This window comes from Sphaerodactylus townsendi, linkage group LG02, assembly GCF_021028975.2.
Source record: "Sphaerodactylus townsendi isolate TG3544 linkage group LG02, MPM_Stown_v2.3, whole genome shotgun sequence".
Classification (NCBI taxonomy): domain Eukaryota; kingdom Metazoa; phylum Chordata; class Lepidosauria; order Squamata; family Sphaerodactylidae; genus Sphaerodactylus; species Sphaerodactylus townsendi.
The window spans coordinates 25057314-25084265 of record NC_059426.1 but is presented as its reverse complement, the minus strand read 5'-3'; the positions used below and the strand labels follow the sequence as shown (position 1 = coordinate 25084265).

Here is a 26952-nt window from a genome sequence, read left to right as displayed (position 1 = left end):
CAGTCCATACTGCAGTCCTTTGCAGAAGGGGACTAGGAAGAGGATCTGTTAAAACACAGACTTTTGAGTCCCTCCATACAACAGGAAGAACAATTGGGGTAAAGTTCTGAGGGCGCTAAAATAAACAGCAAACCTCCTAATGGCTGAAATGAAGCAGAATTCGATTTCAAGAGTTAAGGTAACCATTGAAATTAGGTCAAGTAAAGGAAAGAGTTTCTATATGATTTCATTTCAGCTACTGGAACCATCCCTGTCTTAAAAAACCTACAGCATTTCCATAAATCAGGTGTACCTTAATGGGAAAAAAGGGGAGGAAAGCGGGGGTGGTGGTGGTGGTGGAGAAGTTTGCAGCAACCGAAAACATTTTGATACCAAAATTCTAAAAGTCCTACCTTTTTTCTGTACAGTGACTTCTTTCTTCTCTTCCTTTTTAGCTGTAACTGCTGGGCGTTTCTGTTCAGGTTCTGGCTTTCTTGGCACCTGAACCACTGTAATAAACACAATATTGATATTAGGAAATATTCAAAGGTATTCCTTTAGTGTAGCGCACACCAAATGTGTACTCAGATTAGTTTAAAGTTAGGTAATGTAGGGGATACCCCACCAAGAATTTCCATGTTGCACCACTGCAAAGTTACTGGATAAGGATTTTCTGCCCATTGAATGCTTCAAAAAATAGCATGTGGTAGAAAAAGGAGTAGGATTTTCAAAAACAGTGGCGCATTTCCCACCAGAAATATATTGTCGAAGGCATTTAGGGCAGGACTCAACTGGTTGTTGTGGGATTTCCGGGCTGTGATACACCTTTGAAGAGGCCAGCCACAGATGCAGGCGAAAAGTTAGGAAACGCGAGGAACAAGATCTACCAGATCATGGCCACACAGCCCGGAAATCCCACCAGAAAAATCCCGAAAGAGATCAGGTCCATTAATGATAGGAAATGAGAGCAAGCAAAACCAAAATGAGAGAGGGAAACAAAACCCAAATGGGAACTTTAAAAAAGGAATGATACCTTCTTCTTGATAAATCCGCTTTTCTTCATAAGTTACTTCTCTTTCCCCATAAGGTTCTTCCCACTCCTCTTCCCCTTCATCATAACCTGCTTCTCTTTCATAAAATTCCTGTTGTTCCCCATAATCTTCTTCCCATTCTTCGTAAGCTTCTCTTTGAACCTCATAGATCTCTTTCTTCTCCTCGTAAACTTCTTCCTTCTTTTTAGCTACAGCAGTTACTTTGACTTCTTGAGGTTTCCTGGCTGGAACTTTTGATGAAAAATAAGGTTTGCATGAATATTCGGTTGGCAGAACATTCGTCAACTACAGGCATAAACAAACATTTGGGCTTTGAAACAACTCAGCAGAGTTGTTTTTGATCCTGTACATTCAGTATTGTTAAAAGTACAGCAGCATGGTTGGTATAAGCAGAAACAGTATTTACACCTTGCTAATGGATAGGGAAGGAGAAGCCCTATGGTGCAGAGTGGTAAGCTTCAGTACTGCAGTCAAAGCTCTGCTCATGACCTGAGTTCGATCCTGATGGAAGTTGGTTTCAAGTATCTGACTCAGCCTTCCATCCTTCTGAGGTTGGTAAAACCCCACAATTTCCCAGATCTAACTTGCTTGGGGTCAGAGACGTAGGTCTAGACTCTTTATGGGGGGGTTCAGGGGTGAGGCCATGCCCCCACCTGCCTCTGGGGGCGTGGCCCACCTCCCCAAGCCCCACCCCCAGCCTAAGTGCTTATAAAAGCAGCTTTCCGAGGCAAGGGATGGCAGACTCCTGTGACCCGCACACCCTGCCTCCCCCTGCCTCCCCCACAGGCTGGGCTCCCAGCTGGCAGTCGACAGTCCCTTCTCTCTCCCCTCCAGGCAGAGGGGTAGCTAAAAATGGAGCTCAGTGCAAAATGTGAGGTTTGTGCACCCCCCCACCATGAGCGACTGCTGTGATGCTGGAATCCACCCCCAAACAGCATCACTTTCAATGGTATTTAAATTAGGGAGCCCAGATTCTCCTTTTAAACCCACCTTAAAGGGAGAATCTGAGGTCCCCAGATAAAACAGTATTGAAAGTGATGCTGTTTTGGGGTGGATTATCCCCCACCCTGAAACAACATCACTTTCAATGTTTAAACTGGGGACCTCAGATTCTCCCTTTAAATCCATTCCAAAGAGGGTGAATCTGGGAAAATTGGGGGGGGGGGTGCCTGCTGTCAGGGGTACAATTGTTAAGCTAGCAGCACCAAACTTTCAGGGTATCTTTGAGAGACTCTCCTGATGATACCACCCAGGTTTGATGAAGTTTGGTTCAGGGGGTCCAAAATTATGGACTCTCAAAGGTGTAGCCCCCATCTCCTATTAGCTTCAATTGGAAACAATGGGAGATGGAGCACCTCTTTTGGGGGTCCATAACTTTGGACCCCCGGAACTAAACTTCACCAAATTTGGCTGGTATCATCAGGAGATGAAGCAGTGCCGCTAGCTACAAAACTACGCCTACGGGCCAAAACCTAAAAAACACTTAAAAATACAAAACCACAAGCGCGGAGCTTCGGACATGGAATGGGGGGGTCAGAACCCGAGAACCCCTCCTTACCTACGTCCTTGCTTGCGGTAAAATGTAGATGACTGGGGAAGGCAATGGCAAACCACACTGTAAAGAGTCTGATTGTACACATTGTGATGTCATCCCATGAGTAAGTAATGACCAGACACTTTACCCTTTATCTAACAAATAGAATCTGACTTTGACATCTACATACAGTAATGCAAACTTTGCACAACTGTAGCTTCAGATAGTACCATGGGCTCAGTTTGATGCATTTGCATACTACCCATTTTGCTTTCTAACCTGTATGGACTTAGAGACTGATTACCTAATGGATAGGGAAACCAGTTGAAAGTTAACTGCTCAGTAGAAACATTTGCAGACCCTTGTTCAAATAAACTAATACTTTTAGAGCAGGGGTCTGCAACCTGCGCCTCTCCAGATGTTCATGGACTACAATTCCCATCAGCCCCTGCCACCGGTATTACATGATGGCGAGGGGCTGATGGAATATGATCTGAACCCTGTTTCAGAAAAGGAATACTTGCTTAAGGGAAATCAACATGCTGGCTCATCAGCAGCAAGCTCAAGAAATTCACATTCGAAAAAAAGAGAGTTCAAATTAGTATTACCAGGACAAACTAGTAAAGAGACTGAAAGAAATGATAGGATGAGTAATGACGTTAGGATGATGGAAGGAAAAAAATGAAGAATTATATCCACACAATTGTAATATTGAAGGTGTTAAAAGGCTCAGTTTCTCCACAACAGATTATTTTCTTAGTATGTTTACATGACTTGTTACCTTCAGTTGGAATAATTTCCTGTATTTTGGGGACTGGGACAGGAGGTGGGGGTTCTGGTTTCGTTACCACTTCTGAAACATTCAGAAACATGTCCAATGAACAGTCTGATCTACTACTGTGCTAGTCTGTAGCGCTTGTATATCAATTCATCTAAGGGTTTTTCCCCACATTCTCTTTTTCATCCTCTTTAAGTTCCTGTTTCTTCAGTGTTTTTGTTAAGTTGTGAATGTGTTTTTGCCTTCTAGTGGCTAATTCAATGTAGCTGAAGATTAAACCTAGTTTATTTCCCTGCTGATTTATGCAACAGCATACTATTTTTACTCTTGATAAAATGGGGTGTGATATTGAATCAGCTGCTATAGGGAGCAAAACAAATATGGAACTTTTAAAAAGCACACCAAAGAAACAGGGACTTCAAAGCAAAGAGAATGAAGACAAGCCTGAAGTCTCCATTAACATCAATGGGATGAAATCAAATGTACTCATTTGGAGAAAAGGCTAGCCAGTTCTTGTCAGATCTTGGAAATTGTGGGGGTGGCCTTAGATGAAAGAATACCAAGAATGTCCATGATTGCGACACAAATACCGGCAATGAAAATTGCCTCTGATCATTTCCTGCCTTTGACTTGTGAACTGTGAGGATACCCAAGGTTCCATCTTCTCTCTCAGGTTTTTCAACATGCGTGTAAAGCAGCTAGGAAAGATCATCCAGAGATTTGACTTAGCCGCCATCAATATGCAGATGAAGCTCAACTCTATCTCACGCTACCACCAGATTCCAAGGAGGTTATGGAAACCCCAAACAGGTGCCTGGAGGCAGATTCAGAATGGATGAGAGCTAACCAGCTGAAACTTAATCCTGAAAAAGCAGAGGTGCTTTGGTGGTGGAAAGATCTGCCTTGGAAATGGATTATGCCATGTTCTGGGGACGGGGCTGCAGTCCCCTTAAAGGAGCAGGTTTCCAGCTTGGGTCCAGGCCTTCTGTTGGATAAACAGGTGGCCAGAGGTGCCTTTCAGCAACTTTGGTTGGTGAGTCAGCTGTGGCCTTTTTTGTGCAGAAAATATCTTGCTGTTGTGGTGCATGTCCTGTTATGGTACATTAGATAACTGCAATGATGTGGAGCTCTATGTGGGGCTACTCTACACAGTCCGGAAGCTACAGTTGATACAGAATGCCGTGGCTAGTGTGCTGACTGGAATAGGTCATAAGGACCATAACTCTCCATTCCTGTTCTATCTATGCTGGTTTCCAATTTGTTTTCCAGGCTTAAATCAAGGTCCCGTTATTGATCTTTAAAGCCCTGTATGGCCTGGCACCAGCATACTTTAAGGATCACCTTCTCCCATATGAGCCCACTCACTCACTCTGGTCATTCTTGGAGGCCACACTTTGACTCCCCCTACCACCTGAGGCTAGACAGGTGGCAACCAAAGAAATGGTCTCCTCCATCATGGCACCAAAAGCTTGGAACTCCAGTCCCAGGGAGGTTCATCTGTCTCCCCCTATTCACCAGTAGGTCAAGACCTTTGTGTTTAATCTGGCATACCTCCAATCAATAGTTCTTCTAAGCAGTCCCGGTTGCTGTGTGGAACTTCCAAAGCACTGTGCAGAACTGAACTACCCAGGAGAACTCCCCCTCCCGAGAGGCCCCTTATCTGCGCAGCACCAATATGGCGGTTGCACGACTGCGCATACGCATGGCTTATAGGGAATATTTGTCAGAACATGTGTTTAGATGAGCAAAATCTAAATGACAGCTGGACCCTCCTTCTAGCAGGTGCCGTGTGCAAATTAGGACTGAGTGCACAACATGTACCGTGTGCAAAACCTGATAAGGTAAGGGCACCTGATTGGTACCACATATGTATATAGATAGCACAGACAGCAGAGTGAGGTGTGCCTGAAAACACCTGTGGTCTGGGGAAGCACTTTGTTAGCAGATAGCAATAAATAGAACTGCACTGGTGACTGTGTGTTTGTCAGTTGTTGTCTACATTGCATCCTGCAAGGTGGTCTACTCCGAGTAAATCCTCTGCTTCAACAATATTGCCCCCAATAATGCTATTGGCCCTCCATCTTGAGCTGTGTATTCACATGTCTTTTAATTGATTTTTTATCATTTTAACTGTATTTTTAATTGTTTGCATATTTTCCTGTTTTTATCATCACTGCTTTGCAGACCCTGATTAGGTGGAAGGAGATATTAAAATGTTTTAAACAACGAAATAAATTTCCTGTGGTTTACTGTTTTATCTCTCAGCAAAACAAGCCTCTATAAAGAGGGCAGCATGTTTGAAGAGTAAATATCAGCATTATTTCTGTTACTGTTTTAAATTTATTGGACCACATGGAAACAGTATTCGTTTTTAAACTTCTAATGATAGAACAGTACCTTTAGGAGGGGCAACTTCCTCTTCACCTTTTGGAACCACCTTTTTGAGAGGCACCTTTTGCACAACCGGCTTCTTAGGAACTTTTAAAATAAATAAGGAAATAAATAAACAAATGCATATGTTAAGTGTATCAAGAAACCCAGAAAGACAAAGTATATACAAAATCCATTTTATGGGAGTTCAGAAACTGCAGCATACCTTTTTTCTTCTCATCTGGCATTGGAAGTAAGATAGGAAGAGCAGGGAATTCTGAAAACATATATAAGGAATATTTCCATTAAGAGTGCATTGATATGACACGAAGTCTCTTTCTTGCCAGCCTCAACTCTGCATTAATTTAAAATTTACAGACTTCATTAACCGACAAATGGGAAGGAGGCTAAGCTGAATGAAGCCCTCTGCATATAGGCCTCCCGGCCTCCTCCCGGTGATGTCAGGCCCAGTGTCACTGCTGGGCACCGAGGAAAAACGAGAGCCTCGCTTGAGGATGAAGCTTCTTGAGGCTGCTGGGAGAAGGCTGACAACCAACAGGAGGCTGTCCCTTTAGCTAGCAATGGCTGACATGGTGAGATCCGCGGCAGCACTACCTTCAGCTGGAACTTCAACTGGAACTGCCACTCTAGCATCTGGAATATCTGAAAAGACAAATGTATTTAAGGAAGATGTATTTAAGATCATGTTACTATTTCCAATCTTGTTTTACGGCACATAATGCAAGAGCTTCAAAATACGCACGGCTATCTGTATTCATGTTTCAAACACAGAAATAAAGTTTGCAATCCTAATTTTTTTCCTTTACCTGGAGGTTTTATTTCCAGTTTGATCTCTGCAAAAAAAAAAAAAAAGAAATTGAATTTAAACAGTAAAAGGAATAGAATATTTCCTAAGATATAACAAAAAGGTGTCAAAGAACGGACTTCTCTCCATCTTTCAACACATTATCGTATGTTGGTTAGTAAATTTGACAAACAGAATAATCTAGACTCACTTCAATTCTTTGTTATTATGAAAATACATAGTTATTCAAAAGGAGAAAGTAAATGTTACAGAATTCTATCTCTTTTCTTCTATTGTAATCTATTTCTTTTAAATTTTTGTTAACGTCAATACTAATTAATAATGATCAACTTGGAAGCATATAATCTGTAATTATAATTTCATCACTAACTTTGTATTACCTATATCTCAAATTATGAATAAATAATTTAATAAAAAAATAGAAGAAATTAAAATTTTATTGAGAATAAATTTGATTCTAAATACACGTAAAATGTAACGATGGCTCAGTTGAATTTCTGGCCCACCAATTACTACACTGTCTCGGATTCAAGGAAATCAGATCCAAGTATGTGAATCTTTACATTTACCCCATCTCCCCGATTTAATTAGATTACACTACTTGTTGGACAATCCTGATCCTTCTCTCTGTATGATAGTGGCAGACTTTCTCCTGGAAATTACTAAACGCCAGTAGATTTCCTTCGATCTAACATTTATTTCCTGTACTGTATATGCTTTTTAATCCGTTTTTTATTATTGTTGCACTGCTGTCTATGCCAATAAAGGCTTGCTAAATGCACGTATGTCAGTTTTACTAGTGACTAAATTGAGAAAAAGGGTTCCCAACCTTTAGTTGTTAGATACAGTTCAGCAGTACTTCTTGCTTCACCTCTTGGCTCAAGACGAGCAATTACAGAATATACACCTGAAAACCAAAAAAAAGGCAGTTTAGTACTGCCAATTTTCATGCGGTATACCAATATGAACCAATATCAAATGCTTTGATATTACCTTCATCATCTGCTGTAACATTGTGGATTGTCATATAATGGCAACGACCTTCACTTCTAAAGCTGTACTTGTGACTCTCCCTCAGTTCCATTTTGCCTTTATACCATGTGACAACTGCATCATCGAACGATACCTCGCATTCAAAAGTTGCAGACTGGTATTCACTCACCACTATATTCTGAATCGTCTTGGTAAACTGAATAGGTTCAGCTGTTTTGGAAACAAATGAAAAATATAATAATTTACCTTTAACACCATGCATTTATTTTTACTGTGGCCTTTTCCCCAAAGGGTACCCGAAGTGGCTATATTATTGTTCCCCCCATCCTCCATTTTATCCTCACAGTAACAACACTGTGAGATAGGATGAGCTGTAAGAGAGACTGGCCCGTGGTCAGTCAGCAAACTTCCATGGAGATTAAAGTCTGGGTTTCCCAGATCCTGTGGTAGTGGTAAGTGCTATCAAGTCACAACTGGCTTTTGGTAGACCCTGTAGGGCAGTGGTGGCGAACCTTTGGCACTCCAGATGTTATGGACTACAATTCCCATCAGCCCCTGCCAGCATGGCCAATTGCCCAAGCTGGCAGGGGCTGATGGGAATTGTAGTACATAACATCTGGAGTGCCAAAGGTTTGCCACCACAGCTGTAGGGTTTCCAAGGCAAGAAACATTTGGAGGTGATATGCCATCACCTGCCTCCACCTGGGTTGAGAGAGTTCTGAGAGAAATGTGACTGGCCCAAGGTAACCCAGAAGATTTCATACGGAACAGTGGGGAACCGAACCCTCTTCTCCAGATTAGAGTCCGCTGCTCTTAACCACTTCACCGCACTGGCTAAGATCCTGGACCTTAGTCCAACACTAGCCACCGTACCACACATAATCATTTTCTGGCCTATATAAACTTTGTGTATATGAATAAATCTGCCCAAATGCACATAAAGAATAAATAAATATGAAGAAAATAACTTTTGGATTATGAAAATGGATTCAAAACATAAGATAGTTGGTGCTTAAGATAGTTTGTTAGCTTCAAGAGGAACCCACTAAGACAGGGGTGGGCAATTATTTTTTCCATGGGGCCGCATAAGAAACAGAAAATATTGTGGAGGGCCGGGTCAAAAGGCTGAACTCAGTTCTGAATAATAATACTCTCAAATGCTCCCTAACATTTTGTCCCCTTTTCTATTTCTCTCTCACACAAACACACACATTAAAATGATGCATCTAGGTTAGAAAGGTTTTCATGCCCTGCTGTCGACCTTATGAAATATACATAACCCCCATGCAAGCTTTGTATTTGTACAGCTTTGTACAGCTTTGTACAGAAGTAATTGTGTTGTGGGGATGGAAACTATTCACTTGCCTCCATAAAGACAACTGATATGCAGCCATAATTGCCCAATAACTGCCAATTCTCAGATTTAGCACAGCAGATGTATACACCTTCCTTGGGCATCCAACTTTCTGCCCTCCTTGTCTACAAGTGCTGCAGGATGCTGATCCCTCGTTCTCCACTGCATCTCCTCAGTCACAAGTGAGGATGGTGGATGGGTAGCAACAAATCCACAGTTATCAGCCTTTAGTGTGTAAAATTTTGTTACTTTTCTGACACTGCTGGCATAGGAACTGGACATATCTCCTGCAGCATCTCCACAAAGCTTTCCAACACTGGTATAGCCACCACCCCTGCTCTTGAACAAAGGTGACACAAAATTTTGCCCTTTGGCTTATGAATGGCAGTGGAGACATCTATTTCCAACACTCTAACCATCTTCAGCATTTGCCCAGTGGCTAGCAGAGTCCCAGCAGTGCCATAAAAACATCAAAAGAGCCCTACTGGATCAGACCCATTTAATCCAGCATTCTGCCTAGGAAGCCCATGAGTAGGGACACTAGCTGTGTTAAGGAAGAAAGACATGCTGTAGGAAGGAAGGGAGACACACTGTGGGAAGGGGGGGAGGGAGGGAGGACACGTTGTGGGACCAGGATGAAAGGAAGGAACAGACACAAAGAAAAATGGAAGACATACAGACAGAAGAAGAATGGAAGACATACAGGAATTACAGTAGCCCACCCCATTAAAATATTAACTCAGAGTGTGGCACCAATGAACAGAGAGAACAGAACAGGCACCAGAGGACAGCCCAGATGGCCAAGGGCTTGGGGGAGGAGGCTTTGGCTCGACAGGGTGGGCAGGGAGGATCCCGCAAAATTGAAAGGGTGCAAAAAAAAAAAAAAAAACACCCAGCCCCCCAGGAGGAGTCTGTTGTTTGAGGTAGAGGTCTTGGTGCTCCTTGGGTCTCGCCTGGCAGCGCCTGCCTGGGAAAAATGCTCCTTTACTTTTTTTTTTCATTTTACCTTTCTCTCTTTCTGCTGCAAGTTTGTCAGCTGCCTCTGTGCCAAGTCCCCCTCCCAGGCTGCTCGCATTAAAAAAGGGGGGGCATTAAAGTCCAGGCCTCCAAAACGAGCCAGCACCATTGAAGCTAGCAAGCCCCCCCCCCCCCTGTGAACTCACCCAAGACCTGGCAAGAAAAACAAAGGGGGAACAAAGAGGGGCTTCTCATCAGAGGCATATTTATGGGGGAAGGAGGACATGATATAAGAGTAAGACACATTCCCTATCCTCCCTGCCATGCCGCCCACCTGACCCTGGCAATCAGTGCTGTTCTAGAACTCTCTCAGGCAGTCTTCACAGCCACTAGCAGCAGTTTCTTCCACCTGGCCAGCTCAGCTGCTGCCTGCCTCCTCATGATCTTTCTTTGTCTTTTGAGTTTTGTCCCTTGGCTCCGCTCCAACACGTCTTCTTGCTTTGCTTTCTCTTTCTCTTCAGCCTCCCTCCGATGATGTCAGTGGGGGCGGAGCCAAGGGACAGGCTGAGAGAGACCACACAAGTGAAGCAGCGGCAGGTCAGGAAATGGGTGGGGAGGCAGGGAGGCAGTCGGCTGCTTGCTTGCCAACATTGATGAGCCAGCCAGCAGCCACACACGGAATTTGGCTTCAGTGGGTGGGGGCGGGGTGGGGGTCCCTACTGCTGCCCCCACGTGACAGGAAATTTCTCCGCCCTGGGCAGCGGCCCATTTCGCCTATGCGGGCCAGTCAGGGTCATCCGGCAGGCCGGATGTGGCCCGTGGGCCGTATAATGCCGAGGTCTGCACTAAGATCACCGGAGCAGAAAAGTGTTGGGATTATAAAGAAAGTCTTTTTGTAAGAATGTTCAATGAAGAAGAAAAAGAAATAATCTCTGCTCCTCGGAGGTGAAGATCAGTTGTAACAATTTTGAAAGAACAATTTTGAAAGACAAAGAATAAAGAAGTGTTTGATATTTCAAAGATATTTCAAAGATACCTTTAGAACAAGGTTATACCAGAATATGCTTCTATCAGAGCGTTTCATTGTTCTTCCCTTTGCCTTTTGTCTCAAGATCTCTGAGTACCTTCTTATTGTAAAAATAAAAGCAACGTATCTGTATACAAACCTTCAATTGTTAGTTCTGCAGAGGTTTCTAGCTGGTCAAATCTGCAGGTATAACGCCCCTCGTCTTCTGTTCTTACATCCTTGATTATGAGTCTGTGCACTTTCTCTGAGACGTCTGTTGAATATCTACCTCCTATTTTAATGGCCCTTCCATTTCTCAACCACTGGGATTTTGCATTTGGGACAGAGAACTGACAAACAAAAGAGCACGTGTAGCCTTCTTTGAGGGCAGTATCACGCAGAGGTCGTTCAATTGCAGGTTCTGTGAGCAGGTTAAAGCATAAATTTTAGGAGGGGCCAAATAAAGGCAAGATCAAATCATACGCTATTTTACACACAAGTTTTGCACTTACCAATGACAGTAAGCTTAGCACTGGCAATATGTGGTCCACAGACAATTCTGAAATTTCCCTGATCTTCAAGCTGACAATTCCTGATTGTAAGTATGTGCCGGTCCCCATCAATTCTTATTTCATATTTGTTGCTAGAGTCCAATTTTTCTGTGCCTTTGTACCAGGAGAGCTTGATTTCAGGATAATTTATTTTAATTTCACATTCAAATACAGCGTCTTCATCAGTTAATACCGTCTGGTTTTCAATATCACTGATCAGAGTAACAGGCTGAAAAATATTAGTGATTCAATTCAGTTATTTCAAAGCACAGATTCTGCTGTCTGATAATATTGAATTAATGTCCAGATGTGGCATTAGTTTTTAAAATATATTGCATTAACTACCTCTGTCTGTGTGAGTCTTTGCTGGATAAACGATACAAGTTCATCAAACTCTTGTTCATCCCTTTTCGACCGCTCTGTTACTTCAATCTCCTATTGAAACAAAGACCATGATGTAGCATTAACTATTTTTAAAATCTTTTCATCTTTCTCTTCACTACACCATCAATACATCGACTGTTAGTCACGTATCATCTTATACAGAGTTACTCCCTTCTAAATCCATGTCAGTCAATGGGTTTACAAGCAACTGCTCCAGACTCTCCCGGGGCTGCCTTTGCAGCTTGGGTCAGAGAGTGGTCAGAAGGAGGCTAATCCATGCCAGCAGCATGTGGCCCAGAGGAGGCAGCCCCCCCCCCCACCCCGTGGTCTGGCCCACAGGAGGCATCCGGGGTGGGCCTAGGGGCATGTAGTTCTGGATAAGTCTATATGGGCTTCTGCAATGCAGCCCCCCATCCGCCCTTACTTAGCCAGGCTGCAGATGGGCTCTTTTCCTCATTTGGCTCCAGCTCTCCCACCTACTCACCCACCCTTGCATTGTGATCATTATGGGTTGTGCTTTTGGTTTATTTGCTTCTGTTCTGTTTTCTATCACACTGTAACGGAAGTTGAGACCCTCAGATGGGTTCATTTGGGGAAGAAGGCTGTGCCTGCAACCCCCCCCACCCCATTTTGGGAACTCTCTTATGGAGTGTTGGGGTGAAGTCATGCAGCAGCATGCCCAGTTTGGGAGGTGTCAGTTGGCTCTCACAACAGCTTAAGCCCATGTGGAATTCTGGTGTTTGCCACTCCACGGTTCCTTCTCCAGCAGGCACGCTGAGTAGGGGGGATGATGGTGTATATTGGGCAGCATGTGGGTAAGTCGATATGGGATCCTTCCCCATGCTTTGCCAATACTCCTGATGTTGTGTTAATTAAAGCTGAGGAATATTTTTCCCCACACTGTGAGTGGTGTGTTAATGTCCACCCTTCTCCTGCTCTCTCCCTTGATCCTGAGTCTGAAAGGGTGCAACTCTGCTCAGAATGGCACTGATAATTCAGCTTGCCCACTGCTAAGCTAACTTTGCTTATTTACCACACAGCTCAGCTCTGCTCCTTCTGAAATTCTAAATATGATCAAAGGGTAGTAGAAAGCAGCCTAATAAAAATAACAAGCTTAATGAATTTTTAGAGACAATTCTTAATTCATATATTTCATACATGGGTCTGTGATCACATCCTTTGGGGTGAAATGCTGGACAAAATTTGTTTAGCATGAACATAGCTAGATATGAATAGCTAGATATGGTTAATGAGTCAAAAGGGTTCACATGGAGAAGCAACTGGAATCAGTGGCGTAGCACCAAGGGGGAAGGGGGTGTGTAACGCACCGGGCGTGGGCCCCTGCAAGGGCGTGGCGGGGGCGTTCCGGGGCGGGGTGTGGCAAGGGCACAGGGTGCACACATGCCCTGGGCGCAGTTCCCCCTCACTCCGCTCCTGACTAGAATGCACTGGAAATTGAAGTCAACATTGAAGTTCCAAAAATAGAATATGAATATCTTTAAAAGAATAGACAGCACCCTAAAAAAGCACATTTGCTTAAGCATAATAAAAGACACATTTAAAAAGCTATTTTAAAGCAACTGTGAAAACCCTATTATGGAACAAGTAGTTACCAGTCTATGACTCTCGTGTTCTTGTTCTTGTTTCAGCAACTCAAAGGCTTGGAGGAGGCCTCGGAAATCGGTAATTCCATACATACGAGCATACTTCTCATATTCTTTAGGATCTACATTTTTAAGAAGTTCCATTATATCAATGGCCTTTTCTTCCTCACCTTCCTTCTTTTTGGTAGGAGTTCTATAAGAATGGACAAGGTATTTGTTAGAGAAATATGTTCCATTTTTTCCTTTTAGACAGCTTGGGTTTTGCATGCAAGTTCCTAGGAAGCCATCGAACCTCTGCTTAAAAACCTCCACAGCAGAGCCCGTCACTTCCCAAGGAACCTCGTTCCATTAAGGAACTACTCTGTTTCTCTTGCAACAGAAGACTGAGGAAAAATAAGAACCGAGCAGGTCTGCCCTCTCTTCATCGCCTGTTACAATTTCACTTTGGCCCTTTCCCCACTTACCTTAAGCCCCGCACTACTCGAGGAGAGTAGCGCAGGGTCCCTCGGCACTCCCCACTGAGAGGGGCGGTGACAGCGCAGCCGCCCCGCTGCTGCTGCTGTTGCGCCCCTCAGCGCGAGGCATTCCTGGCGCTCTTTCAAAGGGCGCCTTTTGATGACCCCGCGCAGAGCGCGGGGTCATGGGGACGCCCGGGCGCGCACCAGGGATGCTGCGCGCCAGGGATGCCGCGCGCTGGGGATTGCGCGCAGCAACCCTCGGAAAAAGGTAAGTGGAGAAAGGGCCTTTCTTGTCTCTGCAACTGCCTTTCCGCATCCTTTCTCTTTTTCTTACTCTGGACATAACAGAAGGACTTTTGTTGAAGGCTTTCACAGCCGAAATCACTAGGATGTTGTGGGTTTTCCAGGTTGTATGGCTGTGTTCCAGTAGTATTTTCCTGACATGTCGCCTGCATGTGTGGCTGGCATCTTCAGAGAATCCACAGATACAAGCAAAATGTCAGGAGAAAATACTACTGGAACAGGCCTATACAACCCGGAGAATCCACAATATCATAAAAGGACCTTTCTTCATTGTTTTTGACATCTTGCACCAGCTTATGGAGCATTAACTTTTCTAACATTCTCCCGACAAGCACTGGCAATTTCTTTGCATTCATCTTTGATTACAGGGCTCTTTTTCTGTTTCCTAAATGAGTCTTTTTCTTTTCTCAAATCTTTAGAAATCTATTTATGGAGCCACCTTGCGTTCTTTAGGCTCCTCCCATTTTTCCTTCTGATACAAATCGTCTGTGGCTGTGCCTTCAATATTTTGCTTTTAAGAAGACCCAACCCCTCTTGAATTCCCTTCTTTTTCTGACCATGGGATTCTACCCAGATAACTTTCAGTTTGTTAAAACTTGTGTTCCTGAAGTCCAGTTTATATGTCTGACTATGTACAGCTTTTCCCTTCCCCGAGATTGTAAATTTCAAAATTACACGGTCACTACTACTGAGGAGGCCCACTACTTTCACCTCACCAACCAGTTCTTCCCAGGTCCAAGATAGAAGACCCCTTTCTTTCCCTCTCCACCTTTTGGAAAATGAAACTGACAGCAAGACATGTCAGAAATTTATTTGACCTTTCATTTTTAGCAGATTGGACATTCTAGCGCTCCTTTCCCTTAATTGAAAAAGACTTCTTCTGATAGAGCAAGGTGCCTTCTGCCAGAGAGATAGAATCCGGTTGAATAGGACCTTCCCACTGGTATATTCTGTAGTCTAGGTATCAAGTTTTATTTTAAACCTTGGCCCCTTCCGCACAAAACATTTTGAGGCGTGAAATAAAATATGTCTTCCATGGAATTCCTTATTGTTTTTTCCCCCTTACGTCCTGAAAACATTTTATTTCCAGCCTCAAACATTTTAAACAAATCTTTTAAACTGATTCTTTAGCCAGAATCGTTTTCAAAAGTCCTCACTTGCAATGCGATCTATTTAGAAGAAGAAGAGTTTGGATTTATATCCCCCCTTTCTCTCCTGCAGGAGACTCAAAGGGGCTTACAATCTCCTTGCCCTTCCCCCCTCACAACAAACACCCTGTGAGGTAGGAGGGGCTGAGAGAGCTCCGAGAAGCTGTGACTAGCCCAAGGTCACCCAGCTGGCGTGTGTGGGAGTGTACAGGTTAATCTGAATTCCCCAGATAAGCCTCCACAGCTCAGGCGGCAGAGCTGGGAATCAAACCTGGTTCCTCCAGATTAGATACACGAGCTCTTAACCTCCTACGCCACTGCTGCTCCACACGTTTTCCACACATCAATGCTGCCCCTGAACTTCCTTTGTTGCATCACTGAGTTCACTCTGTTCCCCCTAATTTCTGTGTGTTTTAAAAAAATTCTTGGGGGGTAAAATATTTGAAGCACTGATTATATGAGCTATAGAGAATTGCAGCAAGAATCACTGAAGCATCAGTTCAACAAATAACTAAAAAAAAGGGAAAAAACACCTAATGGCGGCCATGGATCGTTTCAAGGGTGTGTGTGCAGACAAACATCGTGGTAAAGGGGAGGAGTGAAAACATTTTACAAACATTCTTTGTGATTTGTGTGGAAAGGGCCTTTTTCTCTACCTCTCTCGTAGAAAGATTACAGTGCTTACTTCTTCAGTTTTGCTCTTAGATCACCTTCAATGACCTCCTGCCTTCTTTCCTCAACCTGTAAGTTGACACTACTTTCGACTTCACCATGTTTGTTAGAAGCCACACATCTGTACTGGCCAGAATCGGTTTTGGTTGAATCTTTTATTTCCAGCTTGGATTCGTCTCCTCTCTGCTGGATACTAATGCGACCTCCCTGGTTCAGCTGCCTCCATTTCCCCTTCATCCATTTCACATTGGGGATCGGATCACCACCAACTTTAGCAATAAACGTTGCCGTGGTTTCTGGTGGAGAAAGCAGAGTGTAGAAAAAAGACACTTGTGAATCACCACGAGGCGCAGTTGCTGCCGGGGATGGGGAAGAGCGAGGCCAGTGATGCCCCCCCCCCATTAAAGGAGGGGCGGAAGGGAGAAGGACCCATGCTAGAGAAGGGTGAGCGTCACCAGAAGAAAGGAGGGGCGAGCGAGACTTTAAAGCGGCTTCCCCTCCTTTGTCCCGGGCCATGTGCTCGTCGGCTTACGATTTGCCCACCCACCTCTCCCTAAATTTTTTATGTTAATGCTTGCTTATCTTGTCATAGCCCTGATGATTGGCGGTTTGACGCATGGGTATGGCTCTGGAAGGGAAGGGGAAGGGAGCTAGGGAGCTACGCCTTCCCCTTGGGAACGGCAACAGCGGCAAGAGGCGACCGCCCCTGTCGAACCGGGCCGAAGGGGAACATCTCTGGCCAGGAGCGTCCGCCCGGCAGAGCCCCGCAATGGAACAAAGCTCGGAACGAGGCATCCGCCTTGCTGAGCTGTCGCACGTCACCCGTTTGACCAGACCCAGACCCATGCTTAGCCTCACGCTTCTGCTCAATAAAATGGCTATGGCCAATTTATTACCCAGCAATTGAGTACTGTGTATTATTGTTAAAAGGGGACTCGCACAAAAGAGATCCACCCTCGGACAGCAACAGCAGTCAGAAGCTGAAGGAAAAGAGGTCAACGCCTTACATCTAATGTAACACACACACAAAACAATTTATTGGGAAGTTGGGCTTACTTTCAACGACTGTAATACTTTGAGGCTCTGAAACAAAGAAAATCTTTCCATCGGTTGGTGCTTTCTTAGCCACTGGTGCAGCAGCTGGTTTTTCTGAAAAATCAATTTTACACATTAAAATGTGGAGGCTGGAAGTAATTGCAATAAAGGAAACAGTCACTGATCACAAAAGGGAAATCATTATCCAAACCGTCTGCATCTACTGTCCTGCTTATTAGTTTAATTTTGTATGAATTCATTTCGTTAGGTAGCATAAAAAGTGTTCTATTTTTATTAAACCGTATCAATTGACACAGAACACCCAACGTTAGTTTAGTACAGTGATGGCGAACCTTTTTGAGACCAAGTGCCCAAATTGCAACCCAAAACCCATTTATTTATCGCAAAGTGCCAACATGACAATTTAACCTGAATACTGAGGTTTTAGTTTAGAAAAAAACGGTTGGCTCCGAGGCGTGCGTTACTCAGGAGTAAGCTTGGTGGTAGTCGGTGGCTTTGCTTTGAAGCAACTGTGCAACTCTTCCAACGAGTGAATCACGACCCTAGGAGGGTTTACTCAGAAGCAAGTCCCATTGCCAGCAACCGAGCTTACTCCCAGGTAAATGGGGTTGAACAGCACTTAACATGGTTACCTACACTGCTTCCCCAAAATTAGGTCTTAGGTTTAATGCTAATAATTGAGTCCAGAGGCCCAGGCCAGCCTAGATATGGTGGGGTGTGTGACTCTGTGCGTGCCCACAGAGAGGGCTCTGAGTGCCACCTCTGGCACCCATGCCATAGGTTCGCCACCACTGGTTTAGTAGAATACAGAAACTAACACTTCTTGGTAATGTCATATCCCCAGTCAACACTATGCTGGCACGTTGTGGGCCAACTCAAGTCAGCAAAAATAAACTGCATTAAGATGTAGTTATTCCTAGGGCACTTTCAGACATGCAGAATAATACACTTTCAAACAATTGTGAAAGTGGTTTGACAGTGCATTATTCTGCATGTGCGAAAGTGCCCCTAGTTTACCATTGAAGTTGAAGGGACTAATACCAGGTTTCTGTTAAATTCCCCGGACATTCAGTTTCATAGTACCTTTGATTGTCACTTTTGACTTGCAAGTATCACTTCCAGCCACATTTGAAGCTTTGCACACGTACTCCCCAGAATCCATTTTAGTAATTGCCTGGACTTCCAAAAGAGCTGTCCCATTAGCGAAGCTAAAAGTGCATTTATCAGACGTTCTCAGTTCCTTCCCAGCCTTCAGCCACTGTATTTTGATGGGCTGCGATCCTTGGACATGGCAACTGAGCTGCAAGATTTTGCCTTCATCTATCGTCACCGGTTTAAGAGTTTGATCGAACACTGGTGGTTTTTTAGGTTCTGAAGTAAAGAAGTTAGGTAAGAATTCTTTTTTCTCCAGCAATAAGAACAACTTTATGCAATGTATGCTAACAAAGATTTTCTATTACCTGGGTACATTACCAGCAGTGGTGGGATCCAAAAATTTTAGTAACAGATTCCCATGGTGGTGGGATTCAAACAGTGGCGTAGTGCCAATGGGGCTGGGCGAGGCACGACGGGGGTGTGGCCGGGCATTCTGGGGGCGGGGCATTGATGGGCGGGGCTGTGGCAAGGACGCTTCCTTGGGCGGGAAACGAATGCATGCAGGCGCAGGCTGCCTCGCACGCCGGTGCACCTCCTGCAAGACTGCTTCAAGTTCTGCACGCTACTGCTGAGGAGCGGAGGAGGGGCGTAACTAAGGCAAAAATCATGTGGCAAAATCACCAATTAGTAACCCCCTCTCGGCACACACAAATAATTAGTAACCTACTCTTGGGAACCTGTGAGAACCTGCTGGATCCCACCTCTGATTACCAGTCTAGAAAAAAATAGAGTTATGGGGACCATAAAACTTCTATCATTCACTCAGAATGGAATGGTAAAATGTGCAGGCTTTTAGATCAATATGTAAAGCTGTTACTTCGCACGAGAAGAGAAAAATAAGTAAGAATTTTTGAAAGTATTAGCTGTGTAAAGAAGAAGGAGACAGATGAAGAGTTGGTTTTATAGCATGCTTTTCTCCACTTTTAAGGAATCTCAAAGTGGCTTACAATTGCTTTCTGTTCCTCTCCCCACAACAGACAACCTTGCGAGGTAGGCAGGGCTGAGAGTGTTCTGAGAGAACTGCCACTAGCCCAAGGTCATCCAGCAGGCTTCATGTGGAGGAGTAGGGAAACAAACCCCACTCTCCAGAGTAGAGTCCATGGAGTAGAGTCCACTCTCCAGAGTAGAGTCCATGGAGTAGAGTCCACTCTCCAGAGTAGAGTCCATGGAGTAGAGTCCACTCTCCAGAGTAGAGTCCATGCACCATTCTGCATTGCCAGATTGCTCTATACCAGGGGTAGGGAACCTGCGGCTCTCCAGATGTTCAGGAACTACAATTCCCATCAGCCCCTACCAGCATGGCCAATTGACCATGCTGATAGAGGCTGATGGGAATTGTAGTTCCTGAACATCTGGAGAGCCGCAGGTTCCCTACCCCTGCTCTATACCCTGTTTCCCTGAAAATAAGACCTACCCTGAAAATAAGCCCTTGCATGATTTTTTGGGATTTTTGGAGGAGGCTTGAAATATAAGCCCTACTCCAAAAATAAGCCCTAATTACAGATTCCTCGCCTCAGCTGATCTGGCCACATTTGGGGGGGGGGGGAGTTCAAAATCATGGAAAAAAAATAAGACATCCCCTGAAAATAACCCCTAACGCATCTTTTGGAGCAAAAATTAATATAAGACCCTGCCTTATTTTGGGGGAAACATGGCATTAGACCCCAAAATGATGCTTTGACAGTCAGCTGCCAAGGCTTTCTAACTGGAAGGGTTAGTACCAATAAATGGTATGTTGTATGCCATTAATATGACATTGCTAAACCAAAGGCACTTTTATAATTTATAAAATGCCTGTATGGTCGGCAGTTCCATGTAGGAAAAAGAATATAATCCAGAGTTCAATTGGCACACTTGACCATCGTACATGCAGGTGCTGGTAAGGACCTGAAATGACCCTCGGTGGATGTTCCAAACTAAAAAATATGTTTCTGGTCATCATTGAAAGCATTTAACAATCAGTTAAGAAGAATTAAGGGAACAGCACCTCACAGACAACAAGCTTTGCTCATGAAAAACAAAGAACATTAAAACAAATGAAGAACAGACTCTATAAAACCCATAACGAAGAAAAATATCTGCAAATTGTCTTTTTGCAGTAATGAATCTTTCTCTGGGCTCTTATAAGAGGTATACACTTGCATCATTAAAGATGTTAGTTAACAACTGATCATTTTAATAGCAAAAATCCCATATCATGAAGACCTGTGACCTATAATTAAATTTCCTGTTACATTTCTCTATTAGTAGCTCTGCAATCTGATCCCAACCAGCAGTACCAATAGATAACATGAAATCCAATTGAATCACAACATTGGGAAGTGTAATTAAAATGAATGAGGGTGTTTTTACATACGCAAGTACAGAACTCGATGAGATGGGAATGAACAGTAGTGACAACTTCTAAAACGCAAAAGAAAAGTTGACACCAAGAAGCAGGCAACTGTGAAATGAACTAACCTTTGATAACAACAGAAGATGTACACAATACACTCCCAGCCTCATTGGAAACCTTGCAGGTATATAAACCTGCGTCACTTTGTTCTGCACTTTTAACGTGAAGAAGAAGTACATTGTTTTTGAACGATATTTCACAATTAGGGTTTTCATAAATCTCTTGGTTATTCCGGAACCAGGCAACGGTCAGCGGCTGAGAACCAGAAACACGGCCCTCAAGTTTAACTGAGTTTCCTTCTGTTTCTTCTACCGCTTCTGACAGTTTCTTGGTAAAAGAAGGTGGAGTCTGTCGTTCTGTCAGAAAGGAAGAAAAAATCTGAAGATCTGAAAAGGATTTTCATAAGGGAATACTGCCACTTTTCAAGAATTAACTTCGGAGATTATAGACTGTAATCTCTCTTGGCTTTTATCAGCTTAATAGATAATGCTAATCAGTTTGTTCAGAGCTGGGGAAAATTTACATTATGTCTCCCAGATACTACTCTGGAGTTCTAACCACTATACCACACTAGATTTCATAGGGTGACTGCTGCTGAACAATAGTAAGCAACCAGGCCTAGTTGATTCAAGTCAGGGGGTATCAAGTCACCCAGAGGTTGTTTCTAGGCCTAGATTTTCCAACCTCCAGGTGGGATCTGAAGATCTTACAGAATAACAACTGAATTCTGCGCAACACAGATCTGTCCCCCTGGAGGAAGTGGCTGCTCTGGAGGGTGACATTATATTTAGCTGAGGCCTCTCCCCTCCTCAAAACCTGCCCTCCTCAGACTCCACCACAAAAACTCCAGGAATTTCCCAACCTGGAGCTGGCAACCCTAAGACCCAGGCCTGGCCCCAGTGAGAGTTCCCTTTAAGACTAAAATCCCCCTCCCCCCGCCTTTTACAGACAGAATGAAGCCTGGAATCTGTTGTCACCTAGCAATGACAAAAGAGGTGTCTTCATTTCTTAAAGCTACAAGTACTCCTCATTATTTTCAGGGGTTTTAAAACACCCAGTGTTGTCGGGTTGTTGTTTTGAGCTTTCACATTTTCCTGCAAACCTGGGGCTGTTTTCAGGTTGGAGGAAAGATCTGTCTTACCCATTCATAGTTCCAGTCACCAAATTCAAGTATTCTCGTATTTGGCTGCTATTAGTACATAGAGTTCTCTTGATGCATTTACAAATTTACAGATAATTTAACCATTTACAGGGTAACATATTATAACTGAAGCTCAGATCCAGAAAGCATGCTGTGCAACAAAAGGGGCTGAATTCCTATTTTATAATAATGTATCCATACATCACAGAATCCAGTTTTTATCCTGCATATGAAAGTTTCAGTACCTTTAATATTAAGTTGAGCTGTGCAGGACTCTTTCCCTACTTCATTACTAGCATTACAAGAGTATTTTCCAGAGTCTCCTTTGTCAACTTTCAAAATTGTCAAATGGGCTATATTTTCCACAAAACTGATTTGGATGTTCCCTCCAGTTCGCAATTCTCTGTTATCTTTTGACCATGTGACTTTAATTGGGCGTGTCCCGGAAATGTGGCATTCAAAGTCAGCACTGTCGCCAGCAACTGCATCAACAGGTGCGATTGGGATGTCAAAGAACGGAGGAGTCTTCCCTTCTAAAGTGCAGAAAAAGCAGAGGCAATGGGTAATTTGGTACATATGAGTTATAACCGATAAGACTTATAAATAAAACCACATGAAAACATGAGGACTAAGCCCAGATCACAGGATGGGTATGTGGTAGGCATAGAATTTGGATGCAATTAGCAATACTCCATGAAATTTCAGTTGACAACATCTGGGGAAAATGTATGCTTAAAATTCGACCAACCTGTAAGGATTAATCTGGCACTGGAAGAAGTGGTACCAATTGCATTGGAGGCTGTGCAAGTGTATTGTCCGGCAAGACTCATGTCAGTTTGGGAGATCTGTAGTGTTGCCACATTATTCAAGAAAGATGTCTGCACGTTATAGCCATCCCTTATTTGCACACCATTTTTAGACCAAGTTACTTCAATAGGCTCAGAGCCAGTAATGCCACAGTCAAAGGTGACCGGTAAGCCCACCGTTTCGTGAACATCTCTTAACTTGCGAGAGAATGAAGGAGGAAGCTTACGCTCTGCAAGAAAGCAAACATTGTTCAATGAAGGCTTTTAAAGTGATAATTCACTTCATAAGATTCCTGACAAAGATAAAACTGAAGATATGTATTATATATGCCCCTAATCCAATGGCAGTCAGTTGTGACGAACCCGCATTGAATTTAGTGAGATTTAAGTTAGTTGTGACAAACTTTCTCCAACTTTAGCTGGGTTGTGGACATTGTTGTCAGAAATGTTTCCCAACAATACTTGTCAGATAAACAGAAGACAACACAGCAGATGGGATTTTTTTTAAAAAAAGTATAGTTAACTGCTTGATCATTCAAGATAGGAAGAAATGATTGAAGCCCAGCAGTACAAAATCTCTTTACGACGAAGCTCTCTGATCAGCTAGATGGCAGAGTTGCGACCCCCAGCGTTTTATGACAACATCTCAGCTTGCTTGTTTTGAGGTTATGGAAATTCTGTGTTACACAGTTCCATTAAAGAATAAGTCGAGATGTTTCCCAAATTAGACCTGGCTTCATTTTATTGAAGCACGATACGTTTGGAAAGAATAACAACAATCCCTTTGAGTGCTGATGGCAATATTCACCTTGAACAGTCAGTAGTGCCGACGATGAAGCTTCCCCAACGCTATTTTCGGCTTTGCAGATATACTCTCCGCTGTCATTACTGTCCACCTGGTTGAACACCAGAGTGGCCACTTGGTTTTTAAAGTGCATTTTAGAGGTAGGGGTTGCTCTCAGTTTAGTGTCTCCTTTGTACCAAGAGACAGTGATTTCTTGTGTTCCAGCAATCTGGCACTGCAAGGATGCAGAATCTCCGACTGTCACCTGGACGGGCTCCACATTTCTCACAAAATAGGGTGGTTCTAAAGAATAAACACACGGACTTAGTTATCAAACCAAATCATCCGTCCTGACAAACCAGACAACAGATGTTATGATTTCTCTTCAAAATCATTTTTCAATAGGCCACAAACCTAATACTGAGATCGTAGCCTGAGAATTGTCTTGTCCCGAATCATTTTCTATGTAGCAAGAATAAAGCCCAGCGTCATCGTTTTTGATGTTAGAGATCTCCAGTATGGCAGATGTTTCTGTTGTTGTAATATTATATTTTTCTGACTGAGATACATTGACACCATTTTTCTTCCAAGAAACTCCAATAGGAGATGTGCCCGTATATGTGCATTCTAGGGTTAACTGCTTTCCTTTCTCAACGTTCAAGTCATTCAACTTCTTCACGAATTTGGCTGGTTCTAACAAAGATAATGTAAGAGTAAAAAAAAAATTAAAGAAACTCTTCTAAGGTACATGGATGAAATCTTATCCTTAGATAAGGATTCTAAGCTGCTATAAAAATGAGAAAAAAACCCAAACCTTTGATAAAGACATGGGTCGTGCAAGAAATTTTGCCAGCTTCATTGCTAACAATGCAGGTATAGTCTCCACTTTGGACTGGGTGGACATCAAACAGCTCCAACTCAGCAACCGATTCTTCTAGAGAAATGTTACATCTGTGTCCCGGGACAAGCTCAACACTACCCCTAAACCATTTCACATCAAGTGGAGGAGTTCCTTTAATAATACTTGTCAATGTTATATTGGCCCCTGACAAAACTTGCAAAGATTCAGGCTTCTTCACAAAAGATGGAGGTTCTAGGCAAAGATGAAAAGAGGATTATACATTTTTGCATGAAGGCAGCTGGTTTTACAAAACAAAACAGAAGAATATCAAGAGTTTGACATTTTAATGACGACATTATTTTAAATATTTACCTCGGACAATTAAGTATGCATCGCATTCATCATATCCAGCTACATTTGTGGCGGTGCAAGAATAATTACCCACATCTGACTCTTGGAGAGCATTTACTCTCAAAGAGCATGTGTTATCTGTAAGGGTTGCCTGATACTTTTCACCGCTAGTGATTTCTTCTCCATCGTGGAACCAGGAAACTGAGATAGGAGGGGATCCAATCACTTTGCACTCTAGCACAGTGGATGAACCCACAAGACCATGTGTTTCTTTCAGTGTTTTTGTAAATGAAGGAGGTATAATGCGATCTGAAGAGCATAAAATAAAGATAAATGTTATGACGTGGTCATAGATTTCTGTTTAATGGCAATAGTGACTTTTTTTTGTCGGTGATGAGTGACAGAAGAATCTCTATTGCTTCCTTGAGACTTTGAAAAGAGGAATGTACTCTCTTCTCATTTAGAAAGACATGCTGATTCTCTTCATACACCAAGTGTTACAAGAGGTAAAGCAAAAATATTGCATTGTTTGGGTGAAAGCTCATGCAGCAAGATTCATATGTAATTGCCACATGTTCCACTTCCGGCAAGTAAATGCTCTAGGGAACTTTCCAGATGACGTGATCCATGGATTCCTCATATCATACCAAGCAAGATTTAGAAATTTACCAAATAAATGCATACACTCTTTAAAGAGAAGAAGAGGAGTTTGGATTTATACCCCACCTTTCTCTCTTGTAAGGAGACTCAAGGTGGCTTGCAAGCTCCTTTCCCTTCCTCTCCCCACAACGGACACCTTGTGAGGTAGGTGGGGCTGAGAGAGTTCTAAAGAACTGTGACTGGCCCAAGGTCACCCAGCAATAATGTAGGAGTGCGGAAACCCATCTGGTTCACCAGATAAGCCTCCGCCACTCAGGTGGAGGAGTGGGGAATCAAACCCGGTTCTCCAGATTAGAATCCACCTGCTCTTAACCACTACACCATGCTGGCTCTCAGGGGTGGAAAAGAAATTCAGAATTGATATCCCCCCTTCCCTAAATAAACCAACTGACCTGAAACCTGTACGGAAGCAGTACAACTGCTTTGGCCAACGCTGTTTTTCACCTCAAATGTATACTCTCCACTGTCCTCTACTCCTGCATTGAGAATCTTAAGCCCAGACACTTTGTTGAAGAAAGTGATTTTGTATTTATGGTCAGTAGAAAGTTCATGTCCATCCTTGAACCACCGAGCATTGAGCTCTGGTGTCCCAGCTACTAGGCACTCTAAAGTACAAGAATCTCCAGATGTGACTGTCATTGGTCCCGGTTTCTCTATTATAGTTGCTGGCTCTGGAATAAGATGCAACATTGGAGTGACATTGGCAAATAGAGACAATGTAATAAGATATTATTCTGTGGGGATGTCAATTGTTTTGTACAAACCTAGAACTGACAAAGTAGCAAAGCATTCCTGACTTCCAGCATCATTTTTAATCTGGCAGGTGTATTTCCCGGTATTGGTGGGTTCGACATTTGCAATCTGAAGAATAGCAACTTTTTCTGAATAGACCATCCAGAGATTTTCACTTTCTCTGATGATTTCGCCTTTGTCCTTCAGCCACAGGACAGAAATTGGTTCAGAACCTTCCACTGTGGCTTGTAGTTCGGCCGGCTCGCCAACCACAGCAGAGATATCGTTAAGTTTTTTCACAAATTTAGGGGGTGCTAATGAAAGAAAATGGAAAATGCACAAAGAATATATAAGAGAAGGAAGGTGAAACGGAACTACTGCGGAAGACTGATTATGGAAAGACTTTTTTTTCTTTTACAAACCTTTCAGTAACACAGAGCAAATGCAGGTGTCGCTTCCCACGTCATTCACTGCTTTACAGTGATATTCACCAATGTCGGCAGCATCGACGTTGAGAATGTGGATGCTAGCGAGGTAATTCTCAGACAAAATCTTGTACTTCTTGCTCCCTCTAATCTCTCTTTTGTCTTTATACCAGGAAATTTTGAAAGGAGGGGTGCCTTGGAGCTCACATTCAAGGTGAACGTCAAAGCCTTTCAGAGTTTCCACGGGGCGGGGCTTCTTGCGGAAAACAGGAGGAGCTACAAAAGAGGAGGTTTGAATTCTGATTACATTTAAAGGGGTGACGTCAGAAGGAGATGGATGCACACATCAGTAATATTATGCAAGGGAATACGAGGACAAATGCATGTAAGAGGGAGTTCCTGACGCAAACAAAGAAGAAGAAGAAGAGTTTGGATTTATAGCCCCCCTTTCTCTCCTGCAGGAGACTCAAAGGGGCTGACAATCTCCTTGCCCTTCCCCCCTCACAACAAACACCCTGTGAGGTAGGTGGGGCTGAGAGGGCTCTGAGAAGCTGTGAGTAGCCCAAGGTCACCCAGCTGGCGTGTGTGGGAGTGTACAGGCTAATCTGAATTCCCCAGATAAACCTCCACAGCTCAG

At 43.4% G+C, this 26952-nt stretch overlaps 1 protein-coding gene across 1 annotated transcript in view; it reads right to left on the bottom strand.

Annotated features, from left to right (window-relative positions):
- TTN (titin) overlaps positions 1-26952 on the bottom strand; it is a 371903-nt gene that overhangs the window by 204189 nt on the left and 140762 nt on the right. Inside the window, 26 exon segments of the mRNA XM_048484469.1 lie at positions 393-488; positions 1013-1261; positions 3347-3418; positions 5741-5821; positions 5940-5990; positions 6329-6376; positions 6541-6567; positions 7369-7446; positions 7533-7742; positions 11010-11270; positions 11362-11629; positions 11746-11835; positions 13398-13581; positions 15983-16265; positions 17026-17118; positions 18109-18396; positions 20641-20931; positions 21962-22249; positions 22465-22752; positions 23331-23609; positions 23721-23999; positions 24121-24399; positions 24520-24807; positions 25551-25829; positions 25923-26204; positions 26313-26591. Coding sequence (XP_048340426.1) covers positions 393-488; positions 1013-1261; positions 3347-3418; positions 5741-5821; positions 5940-5990; positions 6329-6376; positions 6541-6567; positions 7369-7446; positions 7533-7742; positions 11010-11270; positions 11362-11629; positions 11746-11835; positions 13398-13581; positions 15983-16265; positions 17026-17118; positions 18109-18396; positions 20641-20931; positions 21962-22249; positions 22465-22752; positions 23331-23609; positions 23721-23999; positions 24121-24399; positions 24520-24807; positions 25551-25829; positions 25923-26204; positions 26313-26591 — 5211 coding nt within the window.